The sequence below is a fragment of the Natator depressus genome, chromosome 11 (genome assembly GCF_965152275.1).
Source record: "Natator depressus isolate rNatDep1 chromosome 11, rNatDep2.hap1, whole genome shotgun sequence".
Lineage (NCBI taxonomy): Eukaryota > Metazoa > Chordata > Testudines > Cheloniidae > Natator > Natator depressus.
The window spans coordinates 44,337,803-44,358,380 of record NC_134244.1 but is presented as its reverse complement, the minus strand read 5'-3'; the positions used below and the strand labels follow the sequence as shown (position 1 = coordinate 44,358,380).

At 41.9% G+C, this 20,578-nt stretch overlaps 1 protein-coding gene across 4 annotated transcripts in view; it reads right to left on the bottom strand.

Moving 5' to 3' along the window:
- The window catches only part of OSBPL6 (oxysterol binding protein like 6), a 247,104-nt gene that overhangs the window by 67,952 nt on the left and 158,574 nt on the right, over positions 1-20,578 (bottom strand). For 2 of the 4 annotated variants that reach the window (XM_074967668.1, XM_074967672.1), the window contains 2 exons: positions 10,264-10,371; positions 5,892-6,029 (listed from right to left, as the gene is read on the bottom strand). In XM_074967668.1, the coding sequence (XP_074823769.1) occupies positions 5,892-6,029; positions 10,264-10,371 (246 nt within the window). The remainder of the gene's footprint in view (positions 1-5,891; positions 6,030-10,263; positions 10,372-20,578) is intronic. The other 2 variants (XM_074967670.1, XM_074967671.1) reach the window with 1 other exon arrangement.

The following is a 20,578-nucleotide window of genomic DNA, read 5'->3' as shown; positions in this document are numbered from 1 at the left end:
TACATGCAATTCTAAAAAACGTGTCTCACAATTTCATTAGTTTATCATGCAGGCATCACAAAATGCTCTCTGGTCCTTAAAGATTACAATCAATCTTCCTAACTTATATTGCAAGCAGGTATTTCAGAGCACGTCATAACAATAATCAAAGTATGGCTCAGGGTAGAAATATGTCTGTGCCCTGCATGCACTTGTAAATATGAGGCTAGTAGCTCCTCCTAAACTTTCCTTTCCACTTGCTTCCTCATGAAATGCCGTGCTGGCTTGGCAGGAAAGTGTTTGTTATCGGCAGATAATGGAATTGCATGATGGATCACTTAGCCGTGATGCAGCACAACTTTTCCCATACTGCTTCAGAATGGCTGAGTTTCCACTTTATATGTAACCAAGCCCCAGGGTTAATTTCCTGCTTTCAGTTTTCCTGTCTAGTACACTGTCCTGTAGAAGCCAGTGCCATTGTAATCTGGGGACTGAAACATTTAGCTGAACAATGGGGAGCTCAGGACATGTGCCATTAGGGAGACATTAGAAAGCCAGTCAGCTTTCAAAGGTGAAGTGGAAAAGGAGCATCGAGGTTTGCTCCCTGGACCAGGCCACTTGAGATGTATCATATTGTGTGCAACAGACTGATCCAGTGTCAGAGCAAGTAGAATTACATTCCATCCACATACCACATAATGTATAGTTCCACACACACACTCTGAAGAAGAGCTCTGTGTGGCTGAAAAGCTTGTCTCTCTCACAAACAGAAGTTGGTCCAATAAAAGATATTACCTCATCCACCTTGTCTCTCACACATTCGCACTCATTCTTTATTACTGATGTTAGGTTTTTTTAAGAAGTGTTATTTTTACTTTTTTTAGGCTTAACCTGCCTGAGAAGCTCTCTTTAATTAGCATATTTTTATCCTGTAGAACAAAAAATAAATCACAGCTCAAGGGACAGCAAAGTTATATAAACAGAAATTCCTGATTTTGAAGCTGCTTTTGCCATTCAGCTGATATCAGTGTTAGGTTATTTTGCAAATTATTATTTTTAAAAAACATCTGTGTTGGTCTTTCCAAACAAAATTTTCTTTTCCTAAAAAGTTGAAAATTCCAAAATACTACACAATGCATGAAAACTGCAAAGTAATGATTGTCAGACATATATTATTAGTGTGACTGAAGATAATCAAAGCTTAAATGTTATAAAATATGCTGAAATTTGTTCATGTCTATGTAGCTGATCCAGAAGGAGATGGTAACAATACTTTGTACACCTGGTAGATCTACAAATTGAATTAAGAAATTCTATTCTCCAGATGGAGAACCCTGGCCACACTGTTCTTGTAGCATCCTGTGCCAGAGAATTGAGAGTTTTCCTGGTCAAAGGTACAGTACATTGGCACACTCTACCATGAGTAAGCTAATAATGCCGAAAAGATGGAGGGAAAACATGGCAATTGTACAACATCACTTCATTACTGTGTTTTAAATAGACTAAAAAAATTAAAGAATTAGTCAAGGTATTTTTAATACTGCCCCCGTGGCCCTCCAAATGTCAGATAAGGGAGAAATGTTTCAAAAAATCCTACCAAACTGAACAAGCAATATTTTTAAAGCTTTAATACACACAGAGAAAATGTAATTATTTTCTTCTGTGGCATACAGCAAGCTAACCAAAACAAAATTATGCTCTTGGATATGAAGCATTCTTTTTGAACCCATATTTGTTAAGGGTCATTTAAGAAGACATTCATTTTTCATCACCCAAAATATTTTATGATGCTTCACTTAACTTTTTAATATCTTCAAAAATCCTAACAGTAATTCAGATTTGTCAAGAATAAAACAGGAGAACTAACTCAGCATCTGTTCGGTGTTCCTTTGTAATCCCCCACATTACAAGCTCCACAGAGAAAGTGGGAAGGAAGGCAGGAATTAGCTTCTCAAATTTAACTGAGCACATATGGCACACTGTACCTTACTCACCAAGCTCCGCATGAAGACTAAAATTTTACCTCCTCTATTTTAAAAGACTGTTGTGCTAGAGAGAAACTGACACTAGATAATGATGAAATCCTGCCTCATTGACTCATGGGCTGGGGGAACAGAAGTGCCAGCATGTCGCTGATAAAAGAGCCATCCCGCCAGTGCAAGGCACAGCATATGTGCTATTCAGCAGGCGGCCTAACCATGCTAGATATCCTAGATAGCAGCCCGTATACCCTGGGCTAAACATGCTAGTTAACAGAACATATCCCCATGGGTGCACGGCCAGGACAGAGGCCAGGTCCTACCCGTGGTGTGCTCCTGAGGGCATGGCTACACTGGAAACGTCAAAGCGCTGTCGCGGGAACGCTCCCACAGCAGTGCTTTGAAGTGCAAGTGTGGTTGCGCGCAAGCGCAGGGAGAGAGCTCTCCCAGCGCTCCTGGTAATCCACCTCCATGAGGGGATTAGCTTGGAGCTGGTCTACACTAGCGCTTTAAAGTGCTCAGACTTGCTGCGCTCAGGTGGGTGATTTTTCATACCCCTGAGCCAGCAAGTTAGAGCGCTATAAAATGTAAGTGTAGACAAGCCCTCAGTGGCTGTAATAGAGATTCTGTCCACTTGCTTCAGGGGGAAATTGGAAGTAATAGGCTCCATACCCCCTCTTCCCAATAAACACAAATGGCTCAGCCCAGGGCAGAACTTGACTTTTGTAAGTAATAGCAGCATCCCCCACCTGCCTTTTGGGCAGATAGTAGCAGAGCACTATAGTGGTGGCAGCTGCAGAATGCCACATCACAAGAGAGGAGTTTAACCCTTAACATGAATGTCATGTTCTAAGACAAAAGATGGGAATGTACGAAACTCATCTTCTTTCTCTCTCCCACGCCCTGTCCCCAGTCACCTTCCTAAGGCCTCCCTGGTTACCTGCTAGCAAAGGCCATTCCCCTCTTAGCACAGGTGCTGGAAGTGCCAACTGCACAGGCTCCATTCTACACAGAACTGACCTTTCCCACCAGCCTGATCATTGGGATGGAGCTGCTATGGGCTCTGTGCCAGGAACTCCCCCACTCTACATCTGCTCAAACTACTCAGAGCTATTCACCCCCTGCTTCTTACATCCAGGAGTTAGGGGATAGGGCTTGCCACCTGGAAAGAGAGAGGTCGGGCAGAAGAACTGGGGGGAAAAGGTTCTTTGCAAGGGAGGTAGGGGGGTGGTTTGGGACTGGCTCTTCCCACCATTCCTGGGTAGGTCTCACTTCCAATTAGCCACTGATCCAACATCTTCCCTGGCATGATGCCCCTTATTGGGTACTGCCAAACCCAAATAAACTGGCCAGTCCTGAACTTGTAAAATACCTCACACTGCCCTATGACAAGAGCATATGCAGAATGGTATTTATTGTAGAACAGGAACAAAAACTTTTTAAGTATCCTCCCCGTCACTTTCTGTTCCTCAAAATTAATTAACGTGCACACATATGAATGAGAGAAGGGAAAAAATTGGTTATTTTGTTATTTCATTAATATTTTCCCCTTGAATAAACGAATTGATTTTGTCAGGCATTCCCTGGTTTCTCTCCTCTCTCTGTATCGATTGGTCAGCAGATAGTAACTAAAAGAGCTGCTCACTGGGGTGAACGACGTAAGAAGCGGTTTTCCTGCCGACCATCACAATGGATGCAGTGCAACAACAAGCTGGTTCGGTATTAGGTGACACCAGCACAGGCTCGGTGCTCAGTGAAGCAGGAAGCTGAACTCCCAAGCCTTGCACAGTCATTTGTACTCCCTGGAGAGGTTTATTCCAATTATAAAATTAAAAGATTTTCAGTTTAAAACAGTAACCGTAATAATAATAAAACCTAGCTCTTTTGTAGCGCTCTTCATCCATAGATCTCAAAGTGCTGAAAACAATTACATTAGTTGGGGGATGGTTCCTGGAGGAACCCTCCTGTGAGCAGCTCAGGTTATAGATTCCAGCCCTTGGGGACTGAAAATACTGCAATCCAGGGCCTTGAGATTAGGGGGAGTAAGGAAGAAAATTATGGTTTTTCCTATCTCCAAAAGGGGCTAAAATAAACTATTTATTTTGATGGCAAGTCGAATAATACAGTTAAAGAAAAGAGTCTGTTTTTTAAACTAAAGGCGGATTTTCCAAAGAGCTAAGCATCCAGCAGCTCGCTTGAGATAAATAACAAAAACACTGGAGGCCTTTGCATGCTTTCACTCCTTGGAGATTTGTTCTCTTTGCTAAATTTGATAGTAGCCTAGACCAGTGCTACTCAAAGTGGTGGTCCGCGGACCGACTGCCGGTCCCCGAGCCATCGGCTGCCGGTCTGCGTGCACATTGGAAAAAAAAATGCCGGTCCTCCACATCAGATAGCTTGAGAAGCACTGGCCTAGACTGTGTTTCACCTGGTGGAGCTGTGGGATCTCCACTGTGAAGCCTATGAAGTTATTTTAGCTGGCTCTCAAGTTGCCTTAAATAGAGAAACTAGCTATTTTCTTCTTTTATTAAAAGATGCTTTTACTCTCAGCTACTTCCAAGCCTTACATGTGGCAGTGGGTAGCAGAATACAAAAGAGTTTTAAGTGTCCTGTGTCTCTCTTCAGGGGTGCTTTAGTCTGCGTCATGTTAACATTAAAGGCTCCTCACAGCAGATGCTCTGACTGAGGTTGAAGTAGAACCTGGAGCTGCTGGTTTCAGTAAACAATTTGAAGGTCTTATTTGTCTATGCATCCTAAAGAGCAACATTGTTCTTATATGTTTTAAATGGATTAAAATTATTGTTTATTTATTTTAATTTCAAGGTACCAGCTATGGAAACATCCAGTTGGGGAATTCACTCTCTGAGCTAGTCTGTAGTCTTGAGAAATCTGCTGAATCAGCACCCTGCAAAGACGCTACTGCTCTCCTAAGGAGGTTGGGTGTTCAGAGCAAGAAATCTGCCACTTGCTCCCAATCCTTTCACATCAGGCAGTCGCTATGTAACAACAGGATGTTGCTCCCTCCCCCTGAAGTGTGAAATCACTTTTCTTTGTGTGGTATAGTGTAGGGTTAGCAAAATGAAGCCTGAAAAGGTGTACAAGTGCAATGTAATTTAACAGCAGGCAAGGTAACAACAGGGGGCTGGAGACAAGAGGATTATTGCAGCTCTTAAAGAATGTGGGTGCAAACTTTATCACTAAGGGCTCAGGATTCAACAGGGATGCTATTTGGAAAGATGAAGTGATTCCATTTAGAAATTCTACAATAGCACTTTTAAAAAGTCATAGTTAAAAGCACATGATTATCCACAAAAACCACAGTAGGGGATTTAGAGACACTGTCTAGCACAAACAGAAGAAAAAATTAAGGGAAGTTCCACATGCCACTCATCCAAGCATGGGAGAATTCTGCAGTGTAAATCCTCAGCACACCATTCCAAACGCTACGTAAACATCTGGAACAACCCAGGAGAGTTAGGGATCGCAGCATTATTCTGTGGCCGGAACTATTCCTGACTGCTGTAGTTTGCAGTTTGAACAACCCCCTTGCCCAGTTTTCCAGATACTACCTATACTTTCAGTCACAGACAGTGACTTTGTGTAATTTTTTTTTTTTAATTCAGATGGTTTCATCCAGATTAGTAGCCACCCACAGACACACATTATGGATCCCTTCCATCTTACCCTTATATGGAGATTTGCATTGTCTAGCAAGGATAGATACCAAATACACTGCATTTCTACACAATCATTCTAATTTCTGTGACTCTCCATGGACCACTTAAGAGTCTCAGGATTACTTGTCAATGCTACTTACAGAACATTTCCGAATTAGGGTCAAAGGTTCATTTGGTAATTGTTGTCTTATGCGATCTGATCCCATTGTTATTAAGATTATTGACAAACAGCACATGACACAGTGCTATGGCCTACCTCATTTTCTGATGAGCTTGCCGACAAAAGCACTTCCTGTGCATCAAAGAATTCGGAGACAGATTCGGACATAGAGAGCCTGCTCTCATGAGAAACTTGCTGAGACAAGGGGAGATTGACATGGATTTGTTCACCAGTCTGTAAACAAAACAAACATAAGGACTTAAAATACTATTTCTAATAGATAAAACCTGTGCATACGGGGTAAGAGATGGAGCGTAGGAAAAATTATCCATGTGAAACACTTATTTGAAGTACATATTTGGGCCAACATTTCCATAGAAACTTGTCTACAATTAACAAACGAGACTTGAAATATTACCAAAAAAAATCTAGTCCTCTGAATAATTACACATCCATCAAAATGAGATATAGTCCTATTCAGAAGCAGAAGTAAGCTAGCTTCAGTATTCAGAGTAGCAGCTGTATTAGTCTGTATCTGCAAAAAGAAAAGGAGGACTTGTGGCACTTGTTGCATCCAATGAAGTGAGCTGTAGCTCACGAAAGCTTATGGTCAAATAAATTTGTTAGTCTCTAAGGTGCCACAAGTCCTCTTGTTCTTTAAGCTTCAGTAGTGTGTATAATCACGGATCTGGATTCTGTACCCAGAGGAACAGCTTTGTGGACTTTTGTTGTATAGTGCTAAAGCATTTCAATTATGAGCTCCAAAGACGTTTGGGATGGAGACATCTTTCATAATATTTTTCATTAACCACATGGGAACTATCCTTCATCAAAACAAAAAAATGGCTTAAAAGGCTGGGGGGTTATTTTTAATTATTATTTTCAAATTAATGCCCCTCTTAATTTCAGTAGTGACAAAATAATCTCTTGAAACATGGCGATGTTCAGAAAAGTGATTGCTGCAACTTCTTACTCCATACAGCAGTTCCCTGTGTGTACTCTGAGTCATATTCGGATTACTTTGGATAACAATAAATGGTTATTGATATTAGCACCAAAGAGCCAATACAGCTAAGGAGAATGAGCTGGTATGGCTTGAATCAATATAATTGTACACTACGGGATACATTACTCTTTCCATGGGACAACACGGAGAGAGGGAGAAAAAAATTCAGAGAGGTTTTCCCTATATCATTCCATTGGGGTGGAGAGAGGAGTCGGGATTGCTCCACTGTGGAATGAACAGAGGGTTCTCTCCCACACGCCCCAGATACTTGCCGAGACACATGAGGACAGTGAAGACTCTGCAGAAGACCATAGCCGGCATACAGAGGCCCTGTGACTTCACACAAGCCCTTCCTGCTCCTCCTGTCACTTGCCCAACTCTCTAGCATTGTGGCTCCACTGATGCCATCTAGCCCAGGCTTCCTCCACAACAAGCTGCCCCCAAAATACTCCCTTAAAGGAGGTTTCCACGGTGTGGAGAGACTGCACAAAATTATCATCTTGTCCTCGTGTAATGGTTCTCAGACCTACAGAGCAGCCTCTATGGCATCTGGGAAAAGGAGGAACATGAACAGATCTGGGGCCCACAATTTGGCTCCAAGTTATAATTAATGATGATGATACTTGAACAAGAAAAGGGCCAACTTGACACTCAGCTCCCAGGGGGAGCTTACAGGGCTGGCAGTTAGAAAAATATATCTTATCTTCTGAATTGTGTGCATTTGATGCATTACAAAAGTTGCTGAGATACAATACACCTGGGACCCAATGAAACAATTCCTGTTCGGAGTACAAGCGCACTCCTTACTAAGCTCAGCACAGAAACCCTGAAAACTTTTTTGTTGACATGTTAGTCTACACAAGCTACTAATACTGTAATGCTATTTTACAAAGTTGTCTCAATTTGTACAATAGTTAATTATAAATACAAACAATGTAAGTTAAACACCATTTTTTCACCACTGATGTTTGGGAAAATGAGTGTTTAAGTGATGGGGCTTTTGTGAGCTTGTTGATGCTTTATGGTGTTTGACTGATCATAATCATCAGAGGGGTCTAGTTTATTATTGTTATTTATATAAGAAGGCCATTAAAGTTTTAAAATTTTGCACGGACTGTACTTTTTTTTTTTTTTTGCTAATTAGTGTAATGCACCAGAGCCAAGTCTAAGTGCTGAAGAAATCAAATTAAACAAAGTATTAAATGTTTGTAAATATGCCAAAATGTGAATACTTTTTTCTAAACTTGATTTAAAAAAATACTGTGGAGTGCATTTTCAGAAACACAGCCTGCCTTCAGCAGGAACAAATGTCACTTGCGCAATGAATTGCTGCAATAATTTGAATAGCTTGGAGGGGCAGCTGCTCAAATTTTTGCATATAATTCATTTTGGGGTACAAAAATGCAGGTGCAAACAGGGAGGCCACATATTACCCTGATTGAAAAATATACCCACACTGTACATATGACTACACTGCAGAGAGATGAAGAGAAGGAGTCAAATTCAGACCTGGTGAAACAGGTCCAACTCTATGAGCTCCAATAATCAATACACATTTATGCCAAAATATATGTGTACATATTGAAAAGTAATAACTAAGTAACATTAATGTTAACCACCAAAAACAAAATAAAAAGAATTAAAAAAAAGTCTGTGTTAAAGCTTTAACTCCAGACCGTTGTGCCTTTCCATTGTTGGACATGTTATCCTCCATCTACAGATTCCACAATGCTGGGTTCCAATCAAATTGTATTTTGGACTTTCCAAAATCAAACACACAAATATCTTAACATAGATTTAGACTATTCTTTCTCGTTGGGAAAATAATTAGGAGACAAATGGTACCTTAACTGAAATGGCTTGACACATCTGAAAAACACGCTTCTGAATGGAAATGCCGGATGGAAAACATATTGGTGAAATACCAACACAGACAACAGTGATAGACACACAACATTAATTTGTAATTTCTGATATATACCCAAATTCAGATCTATTCTTCTTGTGAAGTAAACTGAACTGCCATTCACACAAATACTCAATAGAGGGTATTTTTTGTTGACTGAGGATAGAGAGGCATTAAGGACCAGATCTGGCAAAACATTTACTGCCAGCATAGTGCTTACTTTGTTCAGTGATCCCCTTGACTTCACTGTGATAAATGCAAAGTAATGCACATTGGAAAACACAATCCCAGCTATACATACAAAATGATGGGGGTCTAAATTAGCTGTTGCCACTCAAGAAAGAGATCTTGGAGTCGTGGATAGTTCTCTGCAAATAACCGCTCAACATGCAGCAGCAGTCAAAAAAGCTAATAATGTTAGGAACCACTAGAAAAGGGATGGATGATAATCCTGAAAATATCATAATACCACCATATGAATCCATGATATACCCACACATTGAATACTGTGTGCAGTTCTGGTCATCACACCTCAAAAAAGATATATTAGAATTGGAAAAGGTACAAAGAAGGGCAACAAAAATGACGGAGGATATGGAACAGCTTCTGTATGAGGAGAGATTAAAAAGAATGGAACTTTTCAGTTTGGAAAAGAGATGACTAAAACGGAATAAAATAGAGATCTATAAAATCATGAATGGTGTGGAGAAAGTAAATAAGGAAGTGTTGTTTACTCCGTCACATAACACAAGAACTAGGGGTAACCCAATGAAATTAATAGGCAGCAGGTTTAACACAAACAAAAGGAAGTACTACTTCACACAGTCAACCTGTGGAATTCAGTGCCTGAGGAGGTTGCGAAGACCATAACTATACGGGAGTTCAAAAAAGAACTAGTAAGTTCATGGAAGATGGGTCCATCAACAGCTATTAGCCAAGATGGTCAGGAATGCAACCTCATGCTCTGAGTATCAGCAGCTTGTGATTTCCAGAAGCTGGGAGTGGATCGCCCAATGATTGCCCTGTTCTGTTCATTCCCCCTGAAGCACTTGACATTGGCCACTGTTGGAAGACAGGATACTGGGCTAGGTGGACCACTGGTCTGACCCAGTACGGCCGTTCTTATGACCATCTACAGTAATAAGCACCAGGCCCCATAAGCATTTGCAGGACTGGGCCCTGATACACTGCAAGCAACCAAGATACAGTCATTCTCAGGTACTCATCTGATTACATAAAAATACAACAGAATCTCACTAATTCCCACTTCACTAATCCATATGCAATAATTTATACTCAAAATCAGTAAGGTCTCTCCCTTTCTCAGCAGAGGTTTAATAGCAGAGTTCTCCAGTGAGATCTCACATTGCTAAAAGTTCACTGTTTTCATGGAAGATACTCCAGAATATATCCTCCTTGCTTTTTATATATAAATGTGCTTGTTCACTTACAAGCCAATTTGCAAAATTCAATAATTTGCACAAGGTCTCTCAGTTATTAGTGAGAATTAGCTAGGTTCGATTGTACAGTAATTCCATTAAAGGCCAAAGTCTTACCTCATCGGGACTAGGGATAATATTTACACTGACAACCTGATCACAAATAACAGACTCAGAATGTATTCTGTTCAAGCGACTCCTTAGTTCAGCATTCTGGTTGAGAGCCTTAAAATAAAAATTGCACATTTAATTTCAAATGAAAAAGCAAGCATAAAACAGAGCCAAAAAAACCAGCAGCTGAACTACACACTTCCCAGAAGTGTCCTAATAAATTACAGAATCTCCTTAGCTGCATTTTTATACCCTTTCTGGCCATCAGGTATGTGATTCATATCGGGGTTTTTTTTTTTCCTTTGATTTCAGCAATTTTCACATGTTAAGGAGAGTGATGTTCTTCCATTACACAGCAATGATATTCTGCCCGTCTTCGTTCTTTGTGTAGCTCAAAATGTTTGGGAGATATACCACTGGGTTATGCACATTCTGAAAATGGGGTGTGAAAAGAGCAAGGAAGAATGAAGCTGCATCAGATTACTAAGGAGATACCCCCCACACACAGGTGCCAAAAGAGGCACCACTTGTGTTACAGCTGTGAGGCAGGTACTGAGCTTGGGCTGCCAGCACGAAGAGCAAACCAAAGGAAACAGCTAACCCCAATGCAAAACCAGAACAGTTGGCTCACGACGTGATTTTCAAAATACTCACATTAAGGGAATGCATACACAGAAATGCATACACAGAAACATTAGTGTCAACTTATTCACAGCCAGGGTGAACAAGACCTTTACAGATAAATACACAGACAAGATTCTTGCTCCAAATGGTTCACACACTATATACACACAGGATGGGGGGATGGGATGCAACAGGAAGTAGCAATAAAGTTAGTTCATATATTGTAATTACACAATTTTTTATTTCAAGTTTTCTTTCTACTTTCATTTCCTATTGTCTATTTTATTAACACATTCTGAGGCGAGGATTAGGTTGTACTGGTCTCTTGGTAGTTGTGTGCTTTAAGGCGGGACAGGGGGCGGGAGGTCAGGAAAATGTTCCAGGAGAAGACAATGACACAGAAAAGGCATGGAGACAAGATCAAGAAATCACAAAGGATATGTCTACACTGCAATTAGACACCTGTTGTTGGCCCAAGCCAGCTGACAGGGCTCCAGGTAAGGGGCTATTTAGTTGCTATCAAGCTCTGGGACCCTCCCACCTCACAGAGTCCTGGAGCCCGGACATCAGCCCAAGCCTGAATGTCTACACCACAATTAAACAGCCCCTTAGGTTTAAAGTGCAGTTAGATACCCACAGCTGGCCCATGCCAGCTGACTCGGGCTCAGGGGGCTGTTTGATTTCAGTGTAGACATCTGGGCTCGGGGAACCTCCCACCTCACAGTGACCTATAGTCTGGGCTTCAACCTGAGCCCAAGCCCAAACGTCTAGCAATTCTCAGTCTGTGGTCTGCGGACCCCCACTATGCCTAAGGGGTCCACAAAAACTTAGACTGAAAACTAATTCAACTGTATATACACAGGCAATAGATTTCCAAAGGCGTCCAGCACTTCCATTCAAAATTTTTTAGGGGTCTGCAAATGAAAAGTGGTTGAAAATCACAGGCCTACACCGCTATTAAACATCCCCTTCCTTAGCCTAAGCCTGAGTCAGCTGGCATGGGCCAGCAGCAGGTTTTTAACTGCAGCATAGATGTACCCGTACCCTTACCCTGAGCCCTGCAAGCCTAAGTCAGCTGGCAAGGGCCAGCCATGAGTATTTAATTGCCGTGTAAACATACCCAAAGCGGGCGATTAGTTGTGACACTTTAGTGGAGCAAAAGGGGCAATATTATTATTTTTGTTGTCTGATCTCAGCTCATCTGATGTAGGAATCTGCTCTGCTCTCTAGTGTCCAAATCCTTCTCCTATAGAAGTCAACAGAGTTTTGCAATAATAAGCACAGTGACAGATGGGTCAATAGAATTTCGGTAATGCAGTAATAGAATTCTTTTATTCCTGATTTTTAAAGTAATTAATTGTATCTGATGTGTGGCTGTTCTTGTTTTGTTTTCTGTTTGAGGCATTCTGTTAAGCTGCTACTAATCAAGACAAAGGAAAATATTACAAATATGCATAGGTGGACTAGGTGTTTGTCGGGCCCTCGGCCAGAGCGAGTGGGGCCCCTCCCCACCCCTTCCACTTGCAGTCTCCCCCGCCCGCCTGGCACTCCTGCCGGAGAGTGCAGTTGGGGCGTAGGGGCTTCCCCCACCCACCCGGCGCTCCTGCTCGGGAAGTGGGGTTGGGGAGCGGGGGCTTCCCCCGCCTGCTCAGAGCTCCTGCCAGGGAGCAGAGTCGGGGCGTTGGGGCTTCCCCTGCCCTGGCAGGAGTGCCGGGTGGGCGGGGGGAGGGGGGCAATCCCCTGCACCCTGACCCCTCTCCCCAGCAGAAGCACTGGGCGGGTGGAGCGGGTCGGGACACAGAGGCACCCATTTTTCTGGGAGGCCTACAATTAGCCAGGGCCCCTGGGCACAGACCCCATTGGCCCAGTGGCTAATCAGTCACTGCAAATATGTATATTTAAAAGGAGGAAATGAACGGGAGACCAAAAAGTTTCTACAAATTCCTGTAACTATACTTTTCACTGACTGTGAGAACTCCTGGTATGAAGTGCTAATGGACCGTTAACTCCTGATGATAAATGCATGTCACCACTCTATGTGATATACACAACTATCTTTAACAAACTGTTCCATTAAACCAGCGGTTCTTAAACTTCATTGTACTGCAGCCTCCTTCTGACGACAAAAATTACTACATGACCCCAGGAGGGAGGACCGAAGCCTGAGCCCACGCTTCAGCCCCTGGAGCTGGGCTCAGGCTTTGGCCTAGTGATCCCATTAAAATGGCATTGCAACCCACTTTGGGGTCCCAATCCAGTTTGAGAACCGCAGCATCATGGGAGGTGTGTGCACCCCAGTTTGGGGAGGCTAGCCCCCTACCCCGCCCCTTCTATCCGAGGCTCCCCCTGCTCCCCCGCTCTCGGAGGCCAGCCCACCGGAGCAGCCCAAGCCCAGGCCGGCCTGCCGGTGCCAAGAGCAGCCCCAAGTCCTGGCCAGCCCTCTGGCACCCAGAGCAGCCTCAAGCCTGGGCCGGCCCGCTGGTGCCCAGAGAGCCCCGAACCCTGGCCAGCCTGCTGGCACCCGGAGCAGTCTGGAGGAGCCCGAAGCCACGGCCAGCCAGGGCAGAGTCCTGAGCCCGGGCTTCCCAGAGGAGCACTGAGGCCCGACATGGCCTGGTCCCAGTGCTGCAGTGGGGAGCATTAGTGGAGGTTTTGGGGAGGCTTAGCCTCCTCCAGCCTCCATTACCCGCCACCCATGCACTCCATTAAACAACACGTTAGAAAAAACAGATCTCCATGTTCAAATCACAACGTTTTACAGTGAGAGCTGAGTGAAATTTTTTAGGCAAATATTTTATTCACCAAAATATACAGTTAGGGGGCAACCAAAACTTTTTGTGTCAAACTGAGCAAACAGTTTCAGTCAAGAGAAAAAGTCAAAAAAACTGCATTTCTATAATTTCAAAATGAAAATTTTGAAACATCAAAACGTTGCCTAAATTTAATTTTTGTAAATTATTTAAAAACCAAAAATGAAATTAAACATTTTGTGTCAAACTAAACATTTCAGTTGACCCAAACTGAGGTTTTTTGTTTTGTTTTATTCAGTTTTTCTTTTCATCAAGAAAATCAAAAATTTGTTGTTTTGGGTCTACCTGAAACTATTCTATTTTTTGAGCTTTTGGTTTGGCCAGAAAACTGAAAAAATCAATTATCTGTATAGTTCTATTTATAATATATGCTGGATGGCCAAAATACAGCCCTTGCACTGAATAAAGTGTCCACATGCATTTCCCCCTTCATACGGTAGCAGTTGTTCCACAGTATCACAGTGACAGTAGATTCATTTGCTCCTGGCTGTTCCCTCTGCCTGCCTTTATCTCCTCTCACCTTTATTCTAAACTCCCTTGTCCATGGCCTTCCCAACCCCCAGCTCCCTACACAGCAGTGTGTGCAGATTGCTACCACTCATCTTCTGTCATACACCAAAAGTACAACCATGCCCCTGAATATCTCCACTGGCTACTCATTTATTTCAGGATCCAGTTCAAAACTGCACATTCCAAGCTTCCTCAAATTCCTCGACTCTCACTGCTCTTCTCCCACTTCCCTCCCTTCTCTAGTTCTAACCTCGTCATCTTTAATCCCTCTGACATACTCCAGTGTTGTTGCACAAGCCTCATCCTCCTCAGCTCCTGCATGTCTAATCTCAGATGAAAAATCATGGTGTATCTTTTCTCTACTGCCAGCACTGCTTACTTCCTCTCTCCCCGGGCCATAACGTTTATTTAAAAGAAAACTCCAGTTCTTTCTCTGTCCCTTTCCCTGCCCAAACTGAATACTACTCAGATCTGCAGCAAAGTCAAATAAAATTCATTATTTTGAACTAGCATTACCGTTTACAAAAGAGATAACATTTTCAACCTCCGCTATGGCTGTGGCTTTCACTGATCTTGTTCCAGGATGGCTGCAATTTTCTTACTAACAGTCAGGGAGCGAGAGAAATTAGGACAGGATGGAACTCATTCTGCATTGCAGTCAATGGGACAAGCTCGGGACTGAGCACCATTTTTAAGTACATTTCACTTTATTAAAAGAAATGCCATGTATTTTAACTTCACCTGTTTGTTTATTCCAATGCCAGCTAGCTTTCAGGAATTTCAGGTGTAAGATAGTCTACACCACTGTCCCAGAGAAATGGTGCATCTCTCACCTCTGTCCCTTTTCCCTAATTCTTTTGGTTCATATGGTTCTCAAATCTTTCCTGGGACACCCCTTCACCCATAACCCTCCCTCATCTAGCAGGATCTAGCCAAGATCCCCATTCTCATTTAGCAGTATGGGAAGAGTAGGGTAGACATGATCCCCATGTTGAGAACCCATGTTTATTCCACCACGTCATCAGACCTCATCTCTAGATGCCAACTACCCTCTGAGAAGCCATCTGATGAGTGTCCTGGCAATTCTCAGTTTGGGAGGTGCCAGTTATTTACCTATAACTAACTCCTGCACAAAACTGACAAAATCTGCACAAAACTCCTGCACAAAACTGACAAAACTATATTGACCTGCATTACAAGGTTATTATTCTATCAAAATGTACCCAAAAAACAGCATTCAAGGTTCAATACTTTCCCCATTAATTTCAAAGCAGTCCAAGCTCCTTCCTATCTTTCCTCTTAAGTCTTGCTTTCTACTAAACAATTGGAAGCCTTCAGGCAAAAATAATTCAGAGCCATTCACAGCCATAGGAAAGTTGAAACTTCAATGTTTACTTCTTATATAATATTTGCCATTTTTACTTTTACCACAGTATTTAAAACTGCCCATATAATTTTTGAAAAAGGAAAACCCTTGGTTTTCTCTGACTCTCCAACTGTATTATTTAATCTGTTTCAAACGATAATTCTTGCAGTTTTGGAAATGTGATCAGTGGGTTGCATGACAATTTGAGTTAACAGTAGCTCGCAACAGTGTTGCAATCAATACGAGGAAATATATGTGCATTGTTTGGAGCTGAGAGGACAATGCATACTGAAATTAACACTGAGGGGGATACTCTCGAATTTTTAACTGCTGATTTTGATTATTTCTAGTGACAATTTCGGATCATGAGAAACTATCTACTGATACAGTTATCTGGAAAATGACTCTTTTAGAAATCTATATAAATTTCCTCCATGTTGAAATATGGCATATAAAAATGCACTGAAGAAACGTGCATTATCCAAGCTCCACAGTGCAGTGGAGGACAGTTATCTAGCCTGGGCTGCTTCTGTCTATCTTAGTTTTGTATAGCTGCTCATCACCAGAGTATCTGAGCACATTAAATAAATCCACAACAGCGAAGTCACTAGTGGACTTCATGGAGTCTCTGACTTCTTCTGTCTTTTCAGGTTATAGAACTCTCAGTTTGGGTTTGTGAATTTGTGTATGGGGTTTTTTTGGAGCAGGCAGATGGGGCCATAAAAAGACAAGGAACAGGGGTAGTTGTGAATGTCATTCTGGTTATGGTGGAGGAGCTTTCCTATGTAGGGAAGGAAGTAAGTGACTGAAGAGATAGACCAAAAAGAGTTTCTCTGAGTATTTTATTTACAATATGTACATTACAGTAATATATTACTATCTTAAACAAAAATGAAATAAAAAACAAAAACAGCAACAAAGTTTTCAAATATATAGTCTCATGTAGGGTTTCATACAAAGCCCAGCTCTGCATTCAAAACCTCCTGTCACACTGCTTCTGAAACACTGCTCTCAAACAAAGAAACTGCCATGTTTGTCTCAGAGTTAATCCTTTACTCACACACAATGAAGTCCTATTTTAAAAACTCGAGTGATGGGTCATTTAAAGTCAGTCTTCTTGGCAAACTGTCTAAAGAGAACCAACCTCATGTTGGAGTGAATTTATCATCTAGGATTCTTTGGCTGAATAATATTCTAGGATCCTCCCACTATATATGAAAAAAGAACAGGAGTATTTGTGGCATCTTAGAGACTAACAAATTTATTAGAGCATAAGCTTTTCTGAACTACAGCCCACTTCATTGGATGCATAGACTGGAACGTATAGTAAGAAGATATATATATACATATATATATAAACTTAGGGAAATAGATTCAATTTGTGTAATGGGTAAGTGTATATGAAAAGAATCTCTGCCCTCATGACAATAGTTTTGCCAATGTGGCAATGAATCTGTAAATAAGTATCACAATCAAGTACCTGTTAATGATATGATAGAGTGTTCTGACAGTAGCTATTTGCATCTTCTGACCCAGTGTCAGAATTGTTGATTTAAACAACAAGTATTTTATAGCTTCACATCTTTCACCATTTTTATCCCTAAACAGTCTCACATAAAATAAATCAAATGTATCCTTGTCCTTAAATTATGTAAACTAGGTCTTTTGGCATTTTTCTGAAAAATTTTAATAGACAAAGAATTAATATCTGAAAATTAGACATTCTAGATTTACAGTGTCTACTTTTCAGACTGTCATTTGTTTACACTGAGATAGCCCAAGCTAGAGTCTACATATGAGTATATGCTGAATGCAGACTGATAAAACTGATCCATTTGGAACAATTAATCTGTATCACAGAATCATAGGATGGGAAGGGACCTCAAGAGGTCTTCTAGTCAGTCCTGCCTTGAGTGCAGGGGATGGAAGTATTATCTAGACCATCCCTCACAGGTATTAGCCTAACCTGCTCTTTAAAATCTCCAATTACAGAGATTCCACAACTTCTCTAGGCAATTTATTCCAGTGCTTGGCCACCCTGACAGTTAGGAAGTTTTTCCTAATGTCCAACCTAAACCGCCCTTGCTGCAATTTAAGCCCATTGCTTCTTGTCCTATGCTCAGAAGTTATAGAGAACAATTTTTCTCCTTCCTCCTTGTAACAATCTGTTATGTATTTGAAAACTGTTATATCCTCCCTCAGTCTTCTCTTCTCCAGACTAAAAAACAAGCCCAATTTTTTCAATCTTCCCTCACAGATCATGCTTTCTAAACCTTTACTCATTTTTGTTGCTCTTCTCTAGACTTTCTCCAATTTGTCCACATCTTTCCTGAAATGTGATGCCCAGAACTTGACACAATACTCCAGCTGAGACCTAATCAGCATGGAAGAGAGTGGAAGAATTACTTCTTATGTCTTGCTTACAACACTCCTGCAAATACATCCCAGAAGGATGTTTGCTTTTTTTGCAACAGTGTTACACTGTTGACTCCTATTTAGCTGCTGATCCACTATGACCCCCATATCCTTTTCCACAGTACTACTTCATTGGCAGTCATCTCCCATTTTGTATATATGCAACTGATTGTTCCTTCCTAAGTGGAGTAATTTGCATAGGGCCGTCCCTAGCTATTCTGGGGCCCTACGCAGCCCCCCCCCCCCCCCCGGAGGGGGGCAGGCCTCTGTGGGGGTGAGTGCAGGCCCGGCCCGGCCCGGCCCTGCTGCAGAGCTCAGGAGAGTGGGGGCGGGGCTGGGGCAGGGAAGAGGTGGGGCAGGGGCAGAGCCGGGGTGGGGGCCATGGGGAAGTGGCGGAGCAGGGGCTGGAGCAGCACGCAGCTGCGCAGAGCACCAGGAAATGTGGTGCCCCACATTTTCTGGTGCCCTATGCAGCTGTGTACTTTGCGTATGGGAAAGGATGGCCCTGACTTTGCATTTGTCCTTATTGAATTTCATCCTATTTACTTCAGACCATTCCTCCAGTGTATCCAGATCATTTTGAATTTTAATCCTATCCTCCAAAGCACTTGCAGCTCCTCCCAACTTGGTATCGTTCGCAAACTTTATAAGTGTACTCTCTATGTCATTATTTATTTCATCGATGAAGACATTGAACAGAACTGGATCCAGAACTGACCCCTGCAGGACCCCACTTGATATGCCCTTCCCATGTGAACCACCACTACTCTCTGGGAATGGTTTTCCAACCAGTTATTCACCCACCTTATAGTAGTTCCATTTAAGTTGCATTTCCCTAGTTTGTTTATGAGAAGGGTCATCCGAGACAGTATCAAAAACCTTAGGCTTTGTCTACACTAGCACGTTTGTTGGCAAAACACACCCTGACCAACGTAAGTTTCACTAACAAAAGCACTGGTATGGACAGCGCTATGTCAGCGGGAGACACTCTCCTGCCAACATTGCTACCGTCACTCATTTGGGGTGGTTAAATTATGCCAGTGGGAGAACTCTCTCCTGCCGGCATAGAGCGTCTACATAGGAGACCTTACAGTGGCACAGCTGTGCCGCTGCAAGGTTGGTAGTGTAGACACAGCTTTACTAAAGTCAAGATATACCACATCTACCGCTTCCCTGCTATCCACAAGGCTTGTTACCCTGTCAAAGAAAGTACTAGGCTGTTTTGACATGATTTGTTCTTGACAAATCCATGCCATTACTTATCACCTTATTATCTTCTAGGTGTTTGCAAATTGATTGCTTAATTATTTGTTCCATTATCTTGCCAGGTACTGAAGTTAAGCTGACTGGTCTGTAATTCCCCAGGTTGTCCTTTTCCCCCTTTTTATAGATTGGCACTACATTTGCCCTTTTCCAGTCCTCTGGACTCTCATCTGTCTTCCATTACTTTTCAAAGATACCACCTCAGTCAGCTCCTTGAGTATTCTAGGAAGTATTTCATCAGGCCCTGGTGACTTTAAGACATCTAACTTGTCTAACTAATGTTTAACTTGTTCTTTCCCTATTTTAACCTCTGATCCTACCTCATTTTCCCTGCATTTTCATTAGATGCCCAATTGCTACTAACCTTTTTGGTGAAAACTGAAATAAAAAGTCATTTAGCACTTCTGCCATTTCCACATTTTCTGTTATTGTTTTGCCCTCTTCATTAAGTAACAGGTCTACCCTGTCCTTGGTCTTCCTCTTGCTTCTAATGTATTTGTAAAATGTTTTCTTCTTACCCTTCATGTCTCTAGCTAGATTAATCTCATTTTGTGCCTTGGCCTTTCTAATTTTGTCCTTACATACTTGTGTTATTTGTTTATATTCATCCATTGTAATTTGAACTAGTTTCCACTTTTTGTAGGACTCATTTTTGAGTTTTGGATCATTGAAGATCTCCCGGTTAAGTCAGGGTGGTTTCTTGCCATACTTCCTATCTTTCCTACGCAGTGGGATAGTTTGCTCTTGTGCCCTTAATAATGTCTCTTTGAAAGACTGCCAACTCTCTTGACCTGATTTTCCCCGTAGACTAGCTTCCCAAGGGATCTTACCTACCAACTCATTCAGTTTGCTTAAGTCTGCCTTCTTGAAATCCATTATCTTTATTGTGCTGTTTTCCCTCCTACCATTCCTTACAATCATGAACACTACCATTTCATGATCACTTTCACCCAAGCTGCCTTCAACTTTCAAAATCTCAACCAGTTCCTCCCTATTTGTAAAAATCAAATCTAGAACAACCTCTCCTCTAGTAGCTTTCCTCACTTTCTGAAAAAAAAAAAAAGGTCTCCAATACACTCCAATAACTTGTTGGATAATCTGTGCCCTGCTGTGTTATTTTCCCAACAGATGTCTAGGTAGTTGAAGTCCCCCATCACCATCAAGTCCTGTTGATTTTGTTAGTTGTTTATAAAAAGCCTCATCCACCTCCTCTTCCTGGTTAGGTAATCCATAGTAGACCCTGACCATGACATCACCCTTGTATTTTATCCCTTTTATCCTTACCCAAAGACTTTCAACAAGTCTGTCTCCTATTTCCACCTCAACCTCAGAC